Below are 20,581 nucleotides of genomic sequence, written 5' to 3' on the forward strand. Positions count from 1 at the left end.
GCTGTTCATCACAGCCAGTGGCTTTCTCATTAAATAATGTTCTATTTAATAATGTGCATCATTAGAATTAGATAACCCACAACTCCTTAAAGTTTCAGAGAGTCCTCAGCTCTGGCAGATATGCAGCACTAGGCAGGACCACCTTCAGTCCTCAAACCTTTGTTTTATTAATCTACAGGCAACCTGATTCTGTAACACTGAAAAGTAGTAAAAATTAGCTTTTAGTTCTTAAGAAAATTCAGCTGTAAACAAACAGATTTAGTCTAGAGCCTTGTCTTTAAGGACAATAACCATATAGTGCTACTCATGACAATGCAATTGAATGTCCTTTGCTTGGATAAACATCCCTAATAAGATTGTTTAGTGTGCAATGACTTCATCTAAGTGGCTTCACTGTGAATTAGCTTTAAAAGTAGATTTCTAATAAAGGTTAACTAATTAATATTTATCTAGGCTGTGTGCTTAAATTCTTGGATCACACTGAGACTAGTGCTGAGGACCCTTACAGAACTGATATGCAACTGCAGCCTAATGTGGATGAATGTAGCCTCTATTTTAAATGGGGTATAACGAAGGGACCCTCACTTAAGTCCAGTTTTGCCAGTCACCAAAGCTTTGAAATGGAAGGAGGAGGATCTAGCCTGTTTGTCCAACTTCTCATCACTAATAAGTTTAGTTAGAATAACTAGTTTCTTTTGCCTACATAGTTAAAATTCTGTGGTTGATCTTTAGGAGGTGCAATGTCAACTCAGCAGTTTGAGATCTCTTTAGAAGCTTAAATCTGTCAAGAAAAAAAGCTCTTCTGTCTATGCATCATTTTCTTCCTGTGTGTGATCCTTAAAAGCAAGAAGGATTATAGACCACATCCACACTTAGCACCTACAAAGCTAACCCTGTCTTTAAGATTTCTGTGCATTGGTTAGAGATCAGCTCAATTTTTACAGGCAACAAGGGTCATTCAAGGAAGTGTCCCCCTAGCTTGGGTGTGATAAATAATTTTTCTTTCACATCTCTTCTCTGCTGAGCAAAGTTACACAGTGTATATAATAACACCCATACATTTAAGATTTTCTATCATCTTGTTATCAGTAGAAGTTATAAATCAGAAAATTCATCACTTTTAACTTTGCTCATGGTACCGTATATATCTGTTGAAGTGTCTCTCTGGATAAGACATGCTATATGTAACTAAAAGACCCAGAGAATTATGTTCACATCAGTGAACATAAAAGTATCATCAAGTTTTTCTGTAATAACACTTTTGAGCTGAATTGGCCATGCTGTGACCTCTGTTAAATTTATGGGAATGAGAGATTTGAGGTTACTCCCTGGACTTTCAAGTTCTTGAATGATTGGGAGAAGAAAAGAATCATTTAGGGATCCCTTTAGTATAAAGTGCTGCAATTCAGTTTCCTCCAGTCTTATGGCTTGTATGAAGAGTTATGTTTAGACCTGTGTAACCTCGCAGTTATCTTTGACAAAAACCAAGACATGAGTCTCTGTAAACCACATCTGAACAGATAAGGATTCAGAAAATATGTTTAAATACAGTGAAGATTGGGTTCTGCCAGGTCTTCTCTAAGACATCTCAATGTAAGAGGTCAAAGAAATGAGTAATAGCTCAATCTTTAATCTCACAGAATCTGAATAATATGTCAGAATAACAGTGCCTGTGTACGTGACCATCTAGGTTGTATACTTTATAGGTCCCAAACTCTCCTGATTTTGGTGTAGCATCTCTGCAGTGGATCAATGCATTTGAGATAGACCCCTCCACAGTAATTCTATACAAACAACAGTGACATGCACCAAAGTTTCAACTTAATTTTACAGAAATGGCTCCTTCTGTACTAAGAAGAAGAGTTATGAATATACAAAATAGTCCTAGTGTCTGGTATTAGTGAGGTGCACAATTAAATGTACTCTCTGGTATAAGGGACTTCTTTGGTAGCAACATAGACACCACTGGAAAAAGTTTCTGTTGGGCAAAGCACCTCAGTGCACCCTGAAAAGCACATCATCCATTTTCCAAGCTCTAATGGAGATCATACCTTTTGTGTGTGGTTCTTCACCCTTTATTGTATTTTGCTGTCCTTTCTGATAAAAGGATTTGGCTGTGCAGCAGGAGAAGGACTGTTTCCTTGCATTGTCCTGTCTGCCACTGAATATTGAGTCTGACGGATCATTTCTGGGGGGTGAGGCAAAGACAGTGGCAGAAAGCATCTGAGAAAGCTCAACTGGGGAAGTTCCCAGGGGAGGAGGTAGGAAGGAAGGAGATAGTGAGCTGGGATTTTGCAGCACAGGTGAGGATGTGGAGGAGAGCTGTGGAAAGTCTCACTCTGACTTTCAGAGGGGAAGAGGAAAAAGAAAATTTCCTAGGGATCCAAAGGAGCCTCTGTAGATACAGATTGTTGTAACTTTGGGAAACCCTGCTGGACTGAGAGCAAGTGAAGAAGAAAGGCTGTACCATGCACAGACATAATGAGCAGGGAGGAGATTTGTTTGCAATTTTCTTGTTTCACCCAGCAGAACTGAGTTTTCTTTATCATGCTGTAGTCTGCAGTCCAATAACACTACCTTTGAAGATCAAAAGGGCTGTTGGTGTTTTTGGAATGCTTTAAGTAAAAGGTAAAAGCAGCTCCATCTCACTCCTCTGAATACCTTAAGGTCTTGTCACAAGGACATACAAATATAGATGTGGGCTTGGAGAGGCAGTTACATTTTGTACCATTGAGGGTTTCTTTTTCCAGAGCTATGTTACAGAATTTTATTTTAATTCCAAACTGGGAAATTTGAGGGTACGCCTTACTTTGAGCTGTTGGTCTGCAGAAATATTGCCACTATCTTAAAAGGTTATAGTGGCTATGAAATTGAAGGAAACAACTGAAACATTTGAAGCTTTACAGCCAATCTGGGGTTAAAAACCTGCAAGGTATAATTTTATGTCCTTTACCATAGCTAGCAAATCTAATTTTCAGAATTAGCTTACCTGAGAGTACCTCTATCAGTAGATAGGAATATTTTTCTGGAAATAATATTTAATTAAAAAATTTCTGCCAAAGAATATTTATATTCTCATAGGGGCCCTTGTTACAACTGGAGGCCATCGTGCAGGTTTTGCATACACGCATCCTTTAGAAGAATGCTGAATTATCCCATTCAATGAGTCACCAAGTATATAAACGTAATGTAAGGAATGAAAACGTTACCTGCAATTTTTGTACTAGTGGTGAACTGACACTAATTATGTTATACTTTCACTGATAAAGGAGGTTTCACTTGCAATGTGTAGGATCCTATAAATATATTGCTGAAACCACAGTCATATAAATGCTTGTGATAAAGTACTTTGTCAAAGGTCACAGAACAAGTCTGTGACACTGTGAACTTAGCATAGATCTTGTGGTGGTATTAAGGCTTTAATTTTGTCAGTAGCAAGCAAGGAAATTTTATGAGTAAAGACCTCCCAGGCATTAGCTAATAAGAAAAAGAGGAAAAGATCCCCCCATACCCACTACGGCTTTGGTAGAAGACCAGTGGAAAAGCTGATCATTAATGTAGCTTTCTAGTTAGCATATGTGTAGCTGGAAGAAGAAAATTAGAGCCCTGGTGATCTGTGTGTTGATGTGTTAGAACTGTTTTCACTGAAAACAAAGTGAAAGGTTCAAGTGTAAGAAACTGGCAATGGTAAGAGTTTACTAATCACTAGGATAGGTTTGGTGTATGTTGAATTCAGGAATATGGTTCACCTTAAAGAAAAAGATGCCCAATAGATATCCATCTAAGTGTGTGGATATGATACATATTTGATAGCAAATTTAGCTTGGGAAAACAAGTAAGTTTGGTCAAATGTTGTGTGGCAACAAAATTCTTTGGCAATTTCCATGAGATCACTGATGCCTCTGCCAGACTGAAAGGGTTAGGAGTTAGTTTGAATTGAGCAATAACCTGCTAGCCTTGCTGGAGCCGATTGCTTTGCTTTGGATTTTTTTTTTATTTTTTTTAATTTTTTTTTTGTTAGCAGAGAAATGTTTTAATCATGCCTCTTCTTTTAAAGATAACTTTGTGGTTTTCCCTAGAGAGATTTTTAGAGTGGCTAATCAGAGGGACAAACCTGAAAAGGCAAGAAATATTTAACTACTGACTTTTCTTCTGACTAGCCAACAGTCCTAGCCAGATGCCTTCACTTCAGAGCCATCCAAGTAATCAGCCTGGTAACGTCACTGCATTGCACATCAGGCACCTGGCAAGTTGAACACCAACTGCATCCCAGAAAATGTCTGCTAAGGAAGGCTACTTCTGAAAATAACTTTCAAAACCTGATAGGAAGCCTCACACAGGGCTGAAAACAAACTGCTTTTTGTATATTGCACTGTAATCCAGTCCTTGCAACTATTAGGCACTATCAAAAATACGGCAGGAAACCAGCATAACAAAGAACCAGTTAACAGCGGTTTTGTCTCAGTAGAGAGAAAAAAAAAAGTCAGTATGGAGAATAAAAAGAGAGAGGATTTTCTCTCAATGATATGATTTCATGCAGCATAACTTTCCAGCTTCTATTCAAAGTCATACTGACATCTTGGTATGCAATTTCAGTCAGCAGAGCAGGAATTGTATATAAAACCCCTGTCTTTATTGTTAATGAGATTTGTGTAAATAACTTGCTAGAAAACATATTGGAAATATATAATTCACTACTAAATATGAATACAGGTGTCAGGTAAGAAGAACTAAATTTACAAGGCTTCCTGAAATGTGCTCTGTGATGGGTAATTCAAATAATATGTACGTATGATATTTTTGTCATATTAGCTGTGCTGTGCAGAGTTAGCACTGGATTCTGTAACAGTAATATGTGTGCAGGACACATTTGCTATCTTGGGCATATTATTGGTTACATAGTACTGGCTGAGAACCAAATATACCTCAGATATGCTGTTATGACAAATGATCCCTATTTATATTCAGAAAACCACTGTTAGAAAAACATGGATCTGGTGAGTATTGACTTTACCAGATGAGCTTACCAGCCTGATTGCCCTCACGGTGGGGTCTGGTGGGGTGGGATTCAGCCTGCTCTCCCCATATTTCCATTGGGTTTATCTTAAGGCCTATCTATGTCTTGGCTTAAATTCCTTCTTTGGCTACAACCAGCCTTTTTGCAGGAACCAGAGGTACGTGGAAGGGATTTGGTGATCAGGTGGGGCAGAATGTTAGAGAAGTTCAAACCTAAATTTTATGCTCCCCAAAGGCTGAAAGGCCTTGCATATCTGTCAATGTTTTGGCCTTTTTTGGAGACCTCACTGCAAAAATGAGATTTCAAGTGCCCACCAAATTCAGAGGATATAGCATTTTAGTTTGTGCTCATTTCTAGGTGGATGCTGCTTTATAAAAATAAACTTGACGTGAATCTTTCCCTCCCACAGAAGCTAACGATGTTCCCTGCAGCACTCCTAAGCCTAAGTCATTCCTGTTTATTGGCCCAACTTCAGATAAAGGCTTTACCTCCCCCCAGTGCAAACTTAGGGGTCTTTCTCATATTGTAAATAATTGCTTTGGAAGTATTAAATCAGGAACAAAGGTTTTAGAAAAATATCATCTGTTTGACTTCAGCTTAAATTGTGTGCTGCACTATAAATCTGTGCCTCTCATTACCAATCCCTATTTTATGGAGTGTTCCCGTTATCAGTACTGCCAGGGTGAGAGGAGTAGTCACAGTAGCAAAAAAAAAACAACCACCCCAGAGCTCTCCAATGAAACATATATTGTGGAATCAATATACTACAATAGTTTCCAAGGAACTTTTATATTCTGTACAACATACTGAAATCTTTATAGATTGCCTTTGTAATACAAAATTTGTCAGTCCTCCACTGTGAGACCATCCAAGATCAAACCAAACCAAGGATGGTGTAAATATTCCATGTGAAAACCAAACAATCAGACAAAAGTCAAAACCGCTACCAGTACCTCCTCTTGATAGGATTGTAGTTCAAAATGCCTATTGGACTTTGAAGCAGGAGCATCAGTCTGTTGATAGTGTTCACAGGAGGAGCTGGCCAAAATGAATGTTTTTTTGGAGGGAACTGTCAGCTGGTGTGATGTGACTATATTGTAGCAAGATTTTGAGAGCTGTCATGATTGCTTGGAAAAAGCAATATAATTTCAGGCCAACTAATTTAATCCCTTTGATGCCAAGAGATTTGCTAGTGCTAAGTCCAAACACCAGAGATATCCCACCAGCACTTTTATTAAGGCAAACTATGTGAAAGGTTCACTTCATTTTGAGGGACAGGATTATTAGGGAAAAGCAATAATTTGCTGAAGCCTTATTTTCATTTTCTGGATATGACATTACAGGTAGCTGCAAGGCCAGCTCTCTCCTCTCTCCTCACCTCAGGATGGTGTGGATTTGGTAAACTCCACCAAGAATCCCTTCAGCAGTATTGTCAGCATTAGAAACACAGCACATATCCATGCCTCAGGAATAAACAGAAATAAAGCTCTTCCCTAAAGTAACCTAACCAGAATTCATTCCCCACTACTTTTTATTGTTTGGTTCACCTCTGTAAAGCTTTTCAGCATTTATATTCATTTTACACTGTCAAAAGCTGAACAAGAGTAAGATAACAAATGGTTCTGGTAGCAGCTGTCACCACCTACTGTCTGTGTATGCCTGTGTGAATCTCTAAATGGAAATAAAGTACTTTAATAACACATTTTCTCTAAACTGTCCTCATGGATAAAGTTACTCTCAAATCAGTCCATGAACACTTTCCAATTCAGTGCCCACTTCAGCCTGCATCTCTCTCTCCTCTTCAGAGTCTATGTTGGTATGCAGCAGTATGATTTAAAGACATTTTGGATAGAAAATACTTTAACAGCACACCTTCTGTGACTGCTGCTTGCCTGCATTAGCTGCTTTTGGTGTTTGAACCTTCTCCTAACTTGCCTAATTTTCTTGCCATAAATTAAGCTGATTGTCCATTGCATTCTTGTGCTGTGCTGACTCTAGCCTGAAAGTGCCCAAAGCCACAAATTAAACACGAATTGCTCTGCCCTCCCTGTTCCAGTGTGATACCTTCCAGGAGCAGATGGCAGCTGGGAGGATAAATACCTCCAATTTCTTAGGGCCTGAACATAAAAGAAACTCCACTTTGAGGCGGGCTCTAAGGCACTGTTTTACATTGAGAGAGGTGAGGTAGCGTCACACCTTTGTGTTTATCTGTCTTGCGTATCGCAATGGCTATGCTATATGCGGGGAGCTGTGGGGTTCAAGGACCTAAAGATTTTTAGCTGTCCAGCTTTCAGAGAAGCCCTTTATGGATCCAGTCAGCAGCGACATGCCCTAAGCCATGCATGATGTGGACTGTTGAGCAGAAGTCTGAGCCCACGTCTTTCAAGATGGGCTACTGCCTCCTCCAAGGCTGTCTCAAGTCTTCATTTTTTTTTTTTTCTCTTTTTTCCTCTTATTTTTTTTCTTTTCCTTGTGTTACCTACTGAGGAATCTTCTACATGGACCTTGTCTTCATTTTTCAGTGACTGTAAAACGTGAGTTGCATGTGTTTAGGTCAATGAGGCTTTTGATTGTAAGTGACAAGTGGTAGGTGACTATTATTTTTAATCAAATGTACTGCTTAACATTTACCAAGTATGGAGAAAATATTTGGTGCTTTTGAGCACCTGTCACCTCCAGGTAAATAATTTAATAGCATGTGAGGAAGCCAATTAGAGTTAATTAGAAATTGACTGATCTGCTTTGGCACCAAAATGATTAGAAAATATGGCCTTGTCCTTTCTGGAATAGGGATTTTGCTCTTGTTCACACACAAGTGAGGACATACATTGTTTTATGGTCAACACATAGTAGTCCTTTGAGGAGAAAAGTACTTTATAAGCCAGATATGTAACAGCAGTTCAGGCAAGAAGAACCAGGACACAAATCCTTATAGACAGATAGCTGTGCAGTTCCTCAGCTTTATTTCATGGTGATGGGCATGCTGGAAATGTCTAGGAGATTAATAGATTCAAATTCAGTGATCAAGAAATAGGAGCATGTCCAAATGGATCATTATAACAGATTCCCACTCTATCCCACAAGCCAGATTTGAGCCATCTGTAAGCTTCGTATTCCTGGTCTAAAATCTTCTGCAGCCATAAAAGACAATAAGTATCAGTAGAAAAAAAAAATCAATTTCTCGGCTTTGCAGCCTAAAAATATAGTGATGTGACTATAGGGAGAGAAAAATTGCTGATTATCAGGGCCTTTTTTTTTTTTTTTTTTTTTTTTTTCCAGCAAGTTAACTGAGTAGGCCATATTTAGGCAGCTACTTTGTTATTAGAGATTAAAAGAATATTTCTAGAGAGTAAAGTCAGCATCTAACATGCAGGCTTTGGGGGATCAGTGACTGTCATCTTTGATGTTCTCTGTCTAAGACCTAGTGTACTCCCAGGAAGTTTCTAGAGTACCTGTGCTGATGATAAAGATAGATAATTTATAAGTCTGATTTTTAGCTCCAGAAAGTTGATGCTGAAAATAAATATTTAGCTGTTCACACGCTCTCCCTTGAGGACTTTCATGGTGTTAAACTGTGTCTAGTCCTTGTGCAATTCTTCTTGGTGAGAGGGGATAGAGAAGAACTCTATAAAGTCCCACTTTCTACCCCTTTCATTCCAGTGGATCACCAGGAATTCCAGTTTCTGTGCTCCGTAAAGCAAGGGACTACATATTGTTATACATTGATCACTTCTTGGACCTCAAGATCCACCTGCAAAAAGAGACAATGTTGGGGAGAAAGGGTGGGCAGAAATGTGGCCGTGCCCTAGTCTTTCTGGAGCAGCTAGTACTGATCCAATGGTCACAACAGGGAGCACATCCAAAGATCCTAATCCTGCGGTGCTCCCGGGACTGCCCTTGCAGCAATGCCTCTAAGAAAGCTGCCTGTGCTTTTCTAATGTGCTCGACCAGTGGATAGACTACTTAAGATGAACCTCTTTTCACATAGGTATTTATATAGGAAATACTAATTTTTTGCTTCTTATATTATGAAATTGATGGAAGGTTTGGTTGAACCATGCTGCCTAACTCTATATTGGTATGTAATTATGTCCACAAGGCACCAGTGCCACAGCCACTTTCAAAATATTTGCTTTTTGCAGATATTGTTGCCTGAAAGAGAGCACATGGTCTTGACAAAGCCTTCTCTGCAAGCAGTGAATCACAAGGCAATGAGCCACAGCAAAGGTTAATCTAAAAACTCAAGGTGCACAAAAAAGATGGCACTAATGTTTATCTCCATGCCATAGGAACGGTGCCCATAATAGCCATCTGTGGAAAATGGAGATATTCCAGCTTGTGGAAGGCACCACAACAGCACTCTGGTGAATTAATCACATGCTGTTTGAGGCCTTCACCTCACACGCGGGATGCATTTCATGTCTTTGAGATATTCTACGCCAAAAGCTGTGTGCTGAGATACTGTGGGCTTCTTTCTGTGCACAGCAGTCATGAACCTTTCTCATTTATTTTTTAATCACAGGGGAGGATTATTTTCAGAACAACAGGGCCTGAAATTTAAATGTGTGCAGGTTTTAAACAGGCTGATGTTTCTGAAGTCTTTTACGCTCTCTGATACTAGGAGATTAGTTTGAGACAAGATCTTTCGATCCTCATAAAAGTTTAATGTTATTTTGTAGCTAAGCTGTTAATAATTGGCTATGGATTTTATAGATATACGTACATGGTTTCCACTGAGATTTTAAGCTAAAGAGTGATTTCTCATACCCTTCATATCCCAGTCCAGATGTTCAAGTCCTATTTCCTTACATTCCAACAGATGGATGCCAAAAATTTAGGGAAATTTACAGTGTTTCTCAATGTAGTATATATAATATAGTGTATTATTGAGCTAGGAGGTAGAAGAGCGAAGACTATTGCCCCAATTTCTTCAGCTATTTTCCTCACTAGCAACAGAAAGTGCTTAATTCTTAAGCTCTAATGGTGAGAGTTCTCCAAGGGAGCATTATTTTTTCCTCTCCCAGGCCAACTATAATGCAGCTGACTAACGCTAAGTCCCTCCTGATTAATTTAATGGTAGCTAAATAGTGCAGAAATAGTGAGAAGCCACCATTTCTTCTCCTGATAACACTGCCTTCCTGATGTCTGCTGTAATCAGCAGCATGCTGTCCAACATATAAAAGTCTCTAAATTATACAAGCATTTCAATTTTCCTTTCTGACTAATAATTTTCTTTTTTTTTTTTTTTCCCCAAATCCAGTAATTTCAGTGCTAGACTTTCAGTACTGCCTGTTATTTGCATATCTGAAAAACAACATGATCTAGAGAAGAGCCAAGAAAGGTATGATATTTGCAATATGTAAGGTGACACTAACTTTAGTGATACTATTCAAATTTAATGCTATGCACACACTTTTCCGGATCAGGGTGTCCAACTCAAAATGTTGTAATGTCAGACTAAAGCTTTGATTTTCTTAAATCTGAAAAATGTCTGTAAACATTCTGCACCAGAAACCATAACTTTGAATTTCCAGACCTTTGAGCTTGTAATATATACCCTGTGTCTCTTCACCCATATGAAATGCAGAGGAATTTTTGTAGTTCTTCAAAAAATGATGGACAAAACAACCACAGTTCCAATATATTAGCAGCTTAAATTTTCTGATTTTCTCTGCATCATCTCCAATTTGTCTATATCTGAAGAAACAGACAAATTGGAGATGATGAGAAAAAAAGCAACAAAAAAGACGCAGAGATTTAGAAAACATGACCTGGGAGAAGATACCAAGATGGTTGAATTTATTTCATTTAAGAAAGACTGAAAAGAGATATGCTAAGAGGTTGCAAGTACAAAGAGAATAGGGTGGTTAATTGATCTTCAAGTCAAATAAGAATTTATGTGCTATTTTGCAGCATGGAAGATGTGGAAAAACTTTCTATCAGCCAGCTGATATAGATGAGAAATCCCTCTTAATGGAGATTTTTAGAAATGGAGTACAGTAGTGTCTTTCAGGGATATTCTGGTTTTTGCTTCTGAGGTGAGCTGGATTAAGAGACTGCTGAGAGACCCAGCCCTACAGTTCTGTGATTTCCCAGTCACTCTGTCCACAATCCCAGGAGGGAATTATTTAATCTCTACTTATTCTTTCACTAGGATGTCTATTAGCTAGCCTTTCCATTTCCTCTTAGGAGCAGAAAAATTCTCCTTTCCTCTCAAGTGACAAGTGTTTTTGTCCCCATCAAAGCTCATTTCTGAATGTGTGCATGGGGGGGGGGAAATTCTAAAAAGGATGACACTTTCAAATTTTACTCACTCCCTGCTATAATATTTTTTGTTTTAAAATAAAATGCCTTCAGTATTGTAGAAAAAAATATGAAGAGGACATTTGCTTGTCAACTGCAAACCTCTTATGTTTTACAAATGCTTTTGAATTAAGTTTGGCAGTGCAGCACTGAAACAAGTGTAGTTGGACCCTTTTTCAGGATGTCAAGTGCATATCTGAAGTGATTGGGGTCAATGTGGAGATAAAACATCAGAGTCCAGAAAGTCCAGCTTGCAAGTCCTCTATTCTAATCACCAACCTTATTCCTGTAAAATAGAAAGTGTGTCTCTTTTTTTAAATTTTATTTGAGAAGCAGACACTAGCCTTTAAAATCCTTACAGCTACTAAGAATGATTTTTTTGCATCATGTATGATAGAAAAAGTCAAGCCCTCATCTGCACAGTAAATGTTAGCAGCTGGGTTAATTGTGAGGATATAGGGCATCTTTCAACTATGCTCTTGGAGATACCGTTTTCAAAATGCTCTAATGCTACCTCTTTGAAAGAAGCCTTTGCCTGTAGAGTGCTACTATTTAACAGGTTTAACATTACTAAAAATTGAGAGGCTGATGCCATTATTAAATTTCATTCTGCACACAAGCAAACAGTTTATCATAGTCTGTTCCCAGCAATTGTAATCCAATTTTTGTTATCTTACATTGTTTAAAAAAGAGAGAGAAAGATACTGTACATCAATCCGATAAAAATGTTTAAATAACTGGTGCTTTTTTGTGATTATGTCGGTTTTATAGCAGCATTATGGAAACACGACAGGGTAACTAAAATCTGATTACGTCTAAGTCCTTGCCCATTATGTGATTATTATGAACCATGACTTCTACTGGCACATTATAAATTACATGGTCATAATACAAGGGATTTCCAATATAATTAACTGAGATTAGCAGCACTAGAGAAATCTGGGAATAATGATACAACTTTGAACAATCAGTTTTACTGTAAATGCTGCTAGCTCTGGCTTCCAGGAAACAGGAGGCTGGTGGATGTAACCGTGACCTACCTGCTGGGGTTTCCTATGCCTCCTTTCTCTTCCCTCCCCACCATGAAATTAATTGCAACCTTGCCAGAGTGTTAAAAACTCCCTCTTTAACTCTTTTCTTTTCATATTATACTGATAAAACTCAAGGCTGGCTAAGATTTCAAAAACGTCAAAGGTCTTTAGATACCTCCTTTTGGGGAGACTCAGCCTGAAACTAGAAAAGGCTCTGCTTTTGAAAACACAGAAATAACTACTTATTGAAGAACAGATCTGTTTAAGACAGCTCAAGTTTGAGCACTTAAAGGCAGAAAGTCATGAAAATCACAGATTAGTTTCAAAGATCATAGTCGAGGTCATATTATTTCTTTAGTATCTCAGGCAGACAAGAAGTCTTTCCACAAAAACTGAGATTTTTGGACTCTTAGCTGCCAAAGAGAAAGCCATCTGTGTCCAGAGGGAGTTGCTCACTACTGGACCTGTCCTTTCTCATGCAAAAAGAAAAGGATTTCTACACAGATCTGGCTTTAGAGAAAAATGGGAAACAGAGTACATATTAGAAATGTAGGGGAAAAAAGACTAAAACAGACCTTTTGTTTTAATGAAAGGATTAAATATTTCACCCAGTAGTTTATGGACAGCTGGGGTACAGTGGGAACTCCCCTGATTATTGAGATATCATTTGTCCCCGATAGAGCTGGGAACAGAGAGGAGCATTTTTTTTTCACTCTGTGGGACTTAAATTTCCTCCATACATAAACAGAGTTGAAGACTTAGAGAAAAATACAAAATTACCTGAGATTTTTTTGTTCAGTCCAGTGCCACTCTCCTCCTATGATTTATTTATAGATCTTAATTTTCAGATTTCATGTGAAATTGCATCTCAGGATTTTTATTAAACCATGCACACCCCAGGTTTGTGCTCCTTGTTCACTTTGATATTATTACACCCAGTCAGTACAATGACAACCTTTCATTTACTTTGCTATGGTGATTGTACTTCTTTAACCACATACCTGCAGTGCTGTAGAGAACTGCTCCACAGCTGCTGCGTGGTTGTTCTGCCTGTAGCAAGCGCTGGCTTTCTGGAGGGTCATCAGAAGCTGTTTGTCAATGTGAGGCAAAGCGCTGCCATTAGCTGCGCTCAGAGCATCTGCTTTTTCAGAATCACCATGCACCGATTGTGTGCTTGTAGACACCATAGGCTCAGCAAACTCGAAGGAAATATCCTCCTCATCAGTGTAGACCAACTCCATTTCTATGTCCATTAGACTTTGCAGAGGTATATGAGACAGAGGTGTTGGGATTAACTGATTGCCAGTCTCTAACGTTGTTTCTTCTTTTTTCACAGCTAGTTTTTCACTGTTTTCTGATTTCCGTTTACGGCTTGCTCTGTCTATATTATTATTATTTTTTTCCTTCTTTTTCTCTGCCATTTTGATTCTCTCCATTGTATTTTCTGCTGCTCTATTCCCGAGGTGTTTTTTGACCATTTGCAGTGCTTCTGGAATATCATTCAATTTGTTTGCTGCTACATTTGACTCCTTACTACTACACATTTGCTGAAAGGTTTCATTCCTGCCATACATGCTTATGAGATTTTTTTTGGAAGTCAGTGTTGCTTTCTGATGCTGTGACTTGAGCAAAGGAAGAGTCCTAGGAGAAAATGTAGAAAAGTCAATAATACTCAAACGTTGCAAAACCAAAAAAAGCATGCAAATCATTTCTCCACTAGTCATACTGTAGGCACCATTATGAGAGAAAACTCTTCAATAGTTAGTACATAGAGTTTTTCTTTTTCCTGTGTAAAAGTTTAAGGCCACTTAAAATATTTTTAATAACTCTTGATAATGGATGTTTGTTTATGTAAAGTAATGCCACTGTACCAGTTTGTTATAGTTCCAGTATGAAGGGAAAATATGGCTTTTAATCAAAAGAAAAACAATGAAAACCCTGTGACTGATTGACTCACGTTGTATGTTGTTATGGGGTGCAAAAAAAATCAGTACAGCCTGATTTTTGAGAGCTGGTAAGCACAGTGACTGAGGTCAGAGAGGGGTGTTTAAAAATCAGGCAGAGTGGATGTATTCCAACAGGGCACAAGCTCAAAGTGGGGTCACGGCTTCAGGTGCATTTGAGCAAAATTCAGATCTGGATTTCGGTTTCAAAGCCATTTCTTATTGAACTGTCTGCAAAGTACACTGGAGTGTTGCTGCTAAGAAGCAACCCTCCCCTAGCAGTTAACAGCCTAATTCTCAGTTCAGGGAACCAGTAGTGGATTCAAACTGGTACAAGGTGCAGAATCAAGTTCTATAAGGCTCTTCTCCACACCAGTTCCTATACAATAGGAAAGGTGACTTGATCTGCATTGTAGACTCATAATTGTGCTAAGATTCAAAGGAAATTTTCATCTGCCTCTGATGATTTCAGAGGGAAAAGGTGGAAGGCACAGGTAATTATCTTCTCAGTTTTTCCATCAATTATGAAAAGTTTAATTGTAAACAGCTTTAATGATGATCATCTTTCAGAATGGTTTGTTAAGCATAAGAACTCAGCCTTTAACCTTGTGATATTGTTCAACAGACCTCCATACGTTTAGCACCAGTTTAATGTACTTAACTACAGAAACAGATTGCACAAAGGAAAGACACATAATAAATGCATTTGTGTTCAGCCAGAAACAGATTTTAAACAATAAGCAACTTCTTGAGTTTTAGTGAGGGCCCTACAGTATGAACTACTGCACTGGTAAAAGTTGCCAGAATGTGTCCTGGATGCTGTGGTATGGCGAACCTTTACTCCTTAGGGCAATGGGCAGAAATTTATAGTAAGGGGTAAAGGGAAGAGGCGAAGGCATTTTAGGCCGTGTGCGAAGTTGATACTGAATTTTAGTGTAAATAGGGTTTCAAAACTTTATCATGTATTTCCCCCTTCCCTGGCTAAGCCAGATTGCAGCCAGGACAGACACCAGCCCTGAAGCAGGGAACTTCTTGATTTTGACATTTGTTCACAATCTCCAGGCTGAAAACTTTACTGTAGCAGAACTGCCTGTGGAGAAGCTCATTCCTATTTCCATGACTGCAAGAGAAGGAGTGAGAGGTGAGGGGATAATTGTGTGATTTAAGGTAATTTCAGCAGACTTTTTTCAGCAATGTGCTGAGCAATCACAACTCCTACTGAGTTCAATGGGGATGGAAAACGACTGGCCCTTCCCAGATAGTGCTCCGCACTTGTCAGAATAGAGCTCAAAGGAATCATATTTATAGCAAGCTATTTTGAATGGCAGCAGTAAAGCAGCTGGAAAAGGCTAATGTACTTGCATCTGGCAGCAATTTTACCTGTTTGTAAGACATTCAATCCCTTTTTAAAACAAACCATAGCATAGCCTAAAGATTGGAAGCCACATTTTTCAGTGCTGGCTTCAGTACTAGGTAATTTAGGAAATTATGATTTATCTTCACTGTGCAGTGGAGCAGAGATACTCCAGCCAGCCTCAGCATCAGCTGAGGGGATGAGCATGATGATCTTGGTGCCATGTCATGCCAACATAACAGTCACATATGGCACCTGCGATGGACCTCCATGTGGTCCTGCAGTATATGGCTATACCATGTTCTGGAGGGGGACCACAGGACTTTCACAGCCCCTTGGGTGGGCTGTTCATTGAAGGTCCTATAGAACTCTGGAAAATGAGATTTAACTGTCTACATCAGATAGAAGTTTGCAGGAATTTTCCTCTGAGCAGCCATATAGAACTGAGGAGCCCTCAAGGAGAATTAGTGGACTCTTCTCCTCACCAGAAAGCTAACAAAGTCAAAGCCCTATATCTGATGGGGGGTTGATATCAGTGTGAATGGGAAATTGGCTGAACCAAACTGTTTGTTGTGAGACTGTCTTAAGAATTCTAAAATTACCATGGAATAAAAAAAAAACCAGAGCACAAACTGTGAAATACAGACCAAGAATTCTTTAATCACTTACAGACATTTCTCTGGTGGACCAGCACCTGAAATGAACTTTGCTGTATCAAGTGGATTTATACTGCTCCTATTGTATTTTTAGTTATTCAAGCTGATTAACATGACATGACTTTGGGTTGTGCAATGGAAGAATGTTATAACTCAGGCAGGCTCACTTTAATCACTGCCTCAATAAAAAAACACTTCCAGGGAAAAGCTTTTAGAAAATCATTATCTTTGTCAGTTAAGTATTTTTCTGAGACTTTGGTTAAAATGTCTGTTTTTTATTTTGGAAGCGTTTACTGTAAAATGCTTCTAATGAATCACTATGCAGGGGAATATAGACAGACAATTTAGCGCTATAGTCAGAAGGAAACTAGACTTGTGAGCTCTCAGGAATGATCTTCCTGATCAGTCATAAACAAGTTCAGTTTTCTGCATATTTGAGGGTTAATCTTTGCTAGATGCCTGTCCATGGCACTACCAGCTATTCCAGCTAAGTATTTTGTCGGTCTATCGATAAGGAAGCTACGTCTCTTCAACTGGAGAGGCTTACATTAAAAAAAATATAAATGCAAAAGGAATATAAGATCATTTATCTTTTAAAATCTTCTGGGTTTGTCTGTTGATTTCCTAATATATCTAAGAAAGCCTTCTTGGGGAGAGTGGCCTGCCTATTAGATAGTGTAAACTTCCTTATGTGCATAATCTTATGAACCCTATTACTTACGCTTTTTGTTCTGTATCTAGTTTGATTCTGCTTTCAACACCTTCTCCTATTATCTCACATCAGATTAGAGAAGAACCTGCTGATAAATCACACTGGCACTTCAGCTGGCACCTCGTTGTTAGATTCTCCTCTAGTTCTTTGATGAGCCCTTTTTTCTTCAGAATTTAAACTTTGATTTCAACCAAAAAAGCTTTTGCCCTTACAGTTATGAAGTAAAACCTTTCTAAACACCAAAGACTGCAGAGCTACCTTCCTGAATCTGCATATAGCAAGGCCAAACCACTGGGCTACATTCAGCATTGATTTAAGTGGAGGGACAGAAGAGAGATATTTCTTCTAGTAATTCTCAGAGGGGATTAAGCTGCCTGGAAACTGGACCATTATATTGCTGTTACCAGCTCTTTGGGGCATGAATGAAGTGGGGCTACACTTCAGGAAAAGATAAAAATTTCAGTAAAATCATTCAAGTCATTGTTTCTGAGGATCACAGTTGCTTTTTATGGCAGACGTTATGCAGGAAGAAGCAAATTCAAGGGGAGATTTCAGCCCAGAGATATCTCCAAACAATAAGCTACAGTGTCCTAGCTATCGAATGGCAGAGCACGGCTTCAGGTGAGGAACAAGTAGTGCTCCAGCTTACTGACTCCCCACTGTTGGCCTGTAGATCATACCCTTGCATGTCTTGGCTGTCTAGGGTGACAGTACAGCAGCTAGAAAGCAGAAAAGGGACTCCACAATCATGTTTCTTACTCTGAAGCAGGTTCCTTACACTGACTATTTGACAGCAGTTCAAGTGGACCCATGATCTGACACTGAACACACCCCATAAATGCCTTGATAAAATTCAGAGGCAAATTAGGCATCAGATCTGGAGACAGCAATAATTTTCCCTCCCCCCACTCTGATCAGAACTGGCAGAGATTTCTGTTGTCACTGTTTTGTTTTATTTTCACTTCCTCTGCAGCATAAGGTACAAGATGCCTCATTCAGGATGGTCTGGCTGTACCTCATCTGCTGTCCCAGAAGCTCTAGTCATTAGTGGTCCATCTGTATTTTGTGCTCTCTGCTGTGAATGTTCAATGCTGCACAATTTCTAGAGGATAACATCACATTTTTCAGCCAGAGCATGACTGTATCTGCAACACATGTGCATTTTTGCAAAGATACTCCATCTGTCTTTTGGTGAGCTCACTTGTGTACCGGCAACCATGTAGTTGTGTTAGCCTGACACCCCACCCAGGCTAACTCACCCTACATATAATGACAACTGCCATATTAATATACTACTTAGACAGTGACGGAACTTCTCCAGCAAGTTATAGAAACTGAACTCTTTCATCTATAATAATCTTTTTCTCCCAGAAGGCCTTTTGAAATCACAGGGCAGTCATCTGCTACAGTTCATTTCAGTGCAAATGTTGGAACAGGCAAAATTGCATCCAAAACTATGGAGCAAGTATAAGAAAATGATACCACTGGTACTTGTACAAGTGTTATCCCACTTCTTCAATGTCCTCTAGTACAGACAGAGAAATATAGTACTATAACAAAACACATCCAAAGCCCCACAACAGATAGGTCATTAGCTGCCCTCCTCTATAATAATTTCACTTATATTGAATTTCAGATATCCTGATCCATCTCTAAGGTGAGGATGCTCCAGTTTTATCACTTAAAAATGAAGCAAGATTTATCTGTGTTAGATTTACAGACAGACTTTCTGAATGAGCATGTGCACTGACAACAGCTATGCTGAGATCTGAACTGGAGATTTTTCCAGTCCATCTTTCAGCAGGATGACTTTTTAAGCACTTCCTTTACTGCTGAATACCACAAAGGCTCAGACAATCTATTGATGACGAAGGTCAGCACCTTCTTAGCAGCCCATAAAGTGAGTCTCTCACAATCAGGTTTCAGACTTTTTAAGATTCTAGCCATTTCTTTAGGCAATGAAGCAACCTAGTTCTTTTATCTTGCTATTTTTATTGTTTGAAAGCCTGAGTCACATCTGATCTTTTTTATTTTTAGTTTTCTTTTGGGAAAAAAACCCAAACCCTTAATGTATCTTTTTTTTGTTCAGTACTCTTATTTCTTTGTGATAGACATAAGTAATGGCTCATTCAGTGCAAATTCAGAACTCCTTACATTTTTCTTGCTGTGATAAGGGCACACTTGCCATTATTACAGCTGCATTGTCCACATTGCTGCAGTAAAGGTTTTGTCAGCACTTCCACTCTAAACATTATTTTCATTCACTGTATTTAACCTGTTTATAAAAATAATAATAATGAATTGGGCTCTGGGCTGAAATTTGGCAAGGGTAATTGTAGTTTTTGTAGTAGTTTGCAGGGATTTAACCATATTATCCTAATTGCTCTTTGAGGCTGAAACTCACATATTAATTGTTTATGTGGTGCTGAGTACAACAAAGCACTAATCTCATTAGGCTATAGACATAAAAGAAATATTAAACTGTATTAATAATTACTGTTCACAGCTATCAGATAGCTAGTTCACTAGGCACTCATGCAAAGACAGTAAGCTTAGGCTTACTGTTCTTCAAAGTAACACAACTCTAATTCTTTCTATTACTCAAAATAGCTTATGGAAGTTAACTAAAATTGAACGTAAATGTGACAGAAACAGATGTAAGAAACAAATCCTGGTTAAAATAACATGTCTTTAAGGATAATGTACAAAAAGAAATAGGAAATACAATTAAAATAATCAAGAGAAGCTTTCACAAGATATGTTAATAATGTGGTTGTCATTCCCTTCTTGAACAGTGCTTAAATGCAGGAAAGAAAGGATGGCATGAAGATCACTATCACGTGTCCAGAAATCCAGGACTCTTCTATGAAATAGTTGGGCATTGACTGAGCAAAAAAGGAAAATAGATCTCTATTCTTGCCAGCATTGGATAGCCTTGAATAGTAATGGGTCTTGCTTCCTCTCCCGCCTGAATCTTTTCCCTTTTTCATTCTTTGTCTGTCTTATTCCTGCTTGCTCTTCTTGAAGTAAGGATATAGACAGCCATGGTCCTGTAGAGCTAGCTTGAGTGATTTAAGAGGCTGCTTCTCCCAGCTGGTCAATACTACCCTTCTCTTCTACTGCTGCAACTGCTAGTACGTTTCTGTGCAAATTAAAACAGCTTAGGGTAAACAGATTCACAGAATTACCTGGACTGTGAGCTAATCCATTTTATTAGGCAGTGAAACAGGCTGGAAATATACACCATGAGCTAGGAGTACCCAATATGTCAGCCATGGGAGAGGCGAGAAAGACAGGTGGGTAGGCAAAACTGGGAAATTTCAGCTTTTTCTGTCTTCTCCAGCAAAAGCCCATCATATGTATTTATCTGGTTTGTTCACTTAGCCAAGACTGAATGCTTTGGCACATGGCTGCCAATCTATAACCAGCATTAAGGCAATTTTTTAAAGCTTTACAGCAGCATCTTAAAAGGTTATAGTACTCACTGAAATGGGTGAGCCAATCTCACAAGGCAGCTAAAGAAAAGTTCTTAGTATTTTCCATTTCTTTGGGGCTTCATCCCCTC

General features: G+C 38.7%; 1 protein-coding gene across 1 annotated transcript in view; it reads right to left on the reverse strand.

Annotated features, from left to right (window-relative positions):
* The window catches only part of SPATA16 (spermatogenesis associated 16), an 81,908-nt gene extending 67,968 nt beyond the window's left edge, over positions 1 to 13,940 (reverse strand). The window contains exon 1 of the mRNA XM_074878172.1: positions 13,353 to 13,940. Within this exon, the coding sequence (XP_074734273.1) occupies positions 13,353 to 13,925 (573 nt within the window). The 5' untranslated portion in view covers positions 13,926 to 13,940. The remainder of the gene's footprint in view (positions 1 to 13,352) is intronic.
* Between the last annotated feature and the right edge of the window lie 6,641 nt (positions 13,941 to 20,581).

The sequence above is a fragment of the Strix uralensis genome, chromosome 9, assembly GCF_047716275.1.
Source record: "Strix uralensis isolate ZFMK-TIS-50842 chromosome 9, bStrUra1, whole genome shotgun sequence".
In the NCBI taxonomy this organism is placed as follows: domain Eukaryota; kingdom Metazoa; phylum Chordata; class Aves; order Strigiformes; family Strigidae; genus Strix; species Strix uralensis.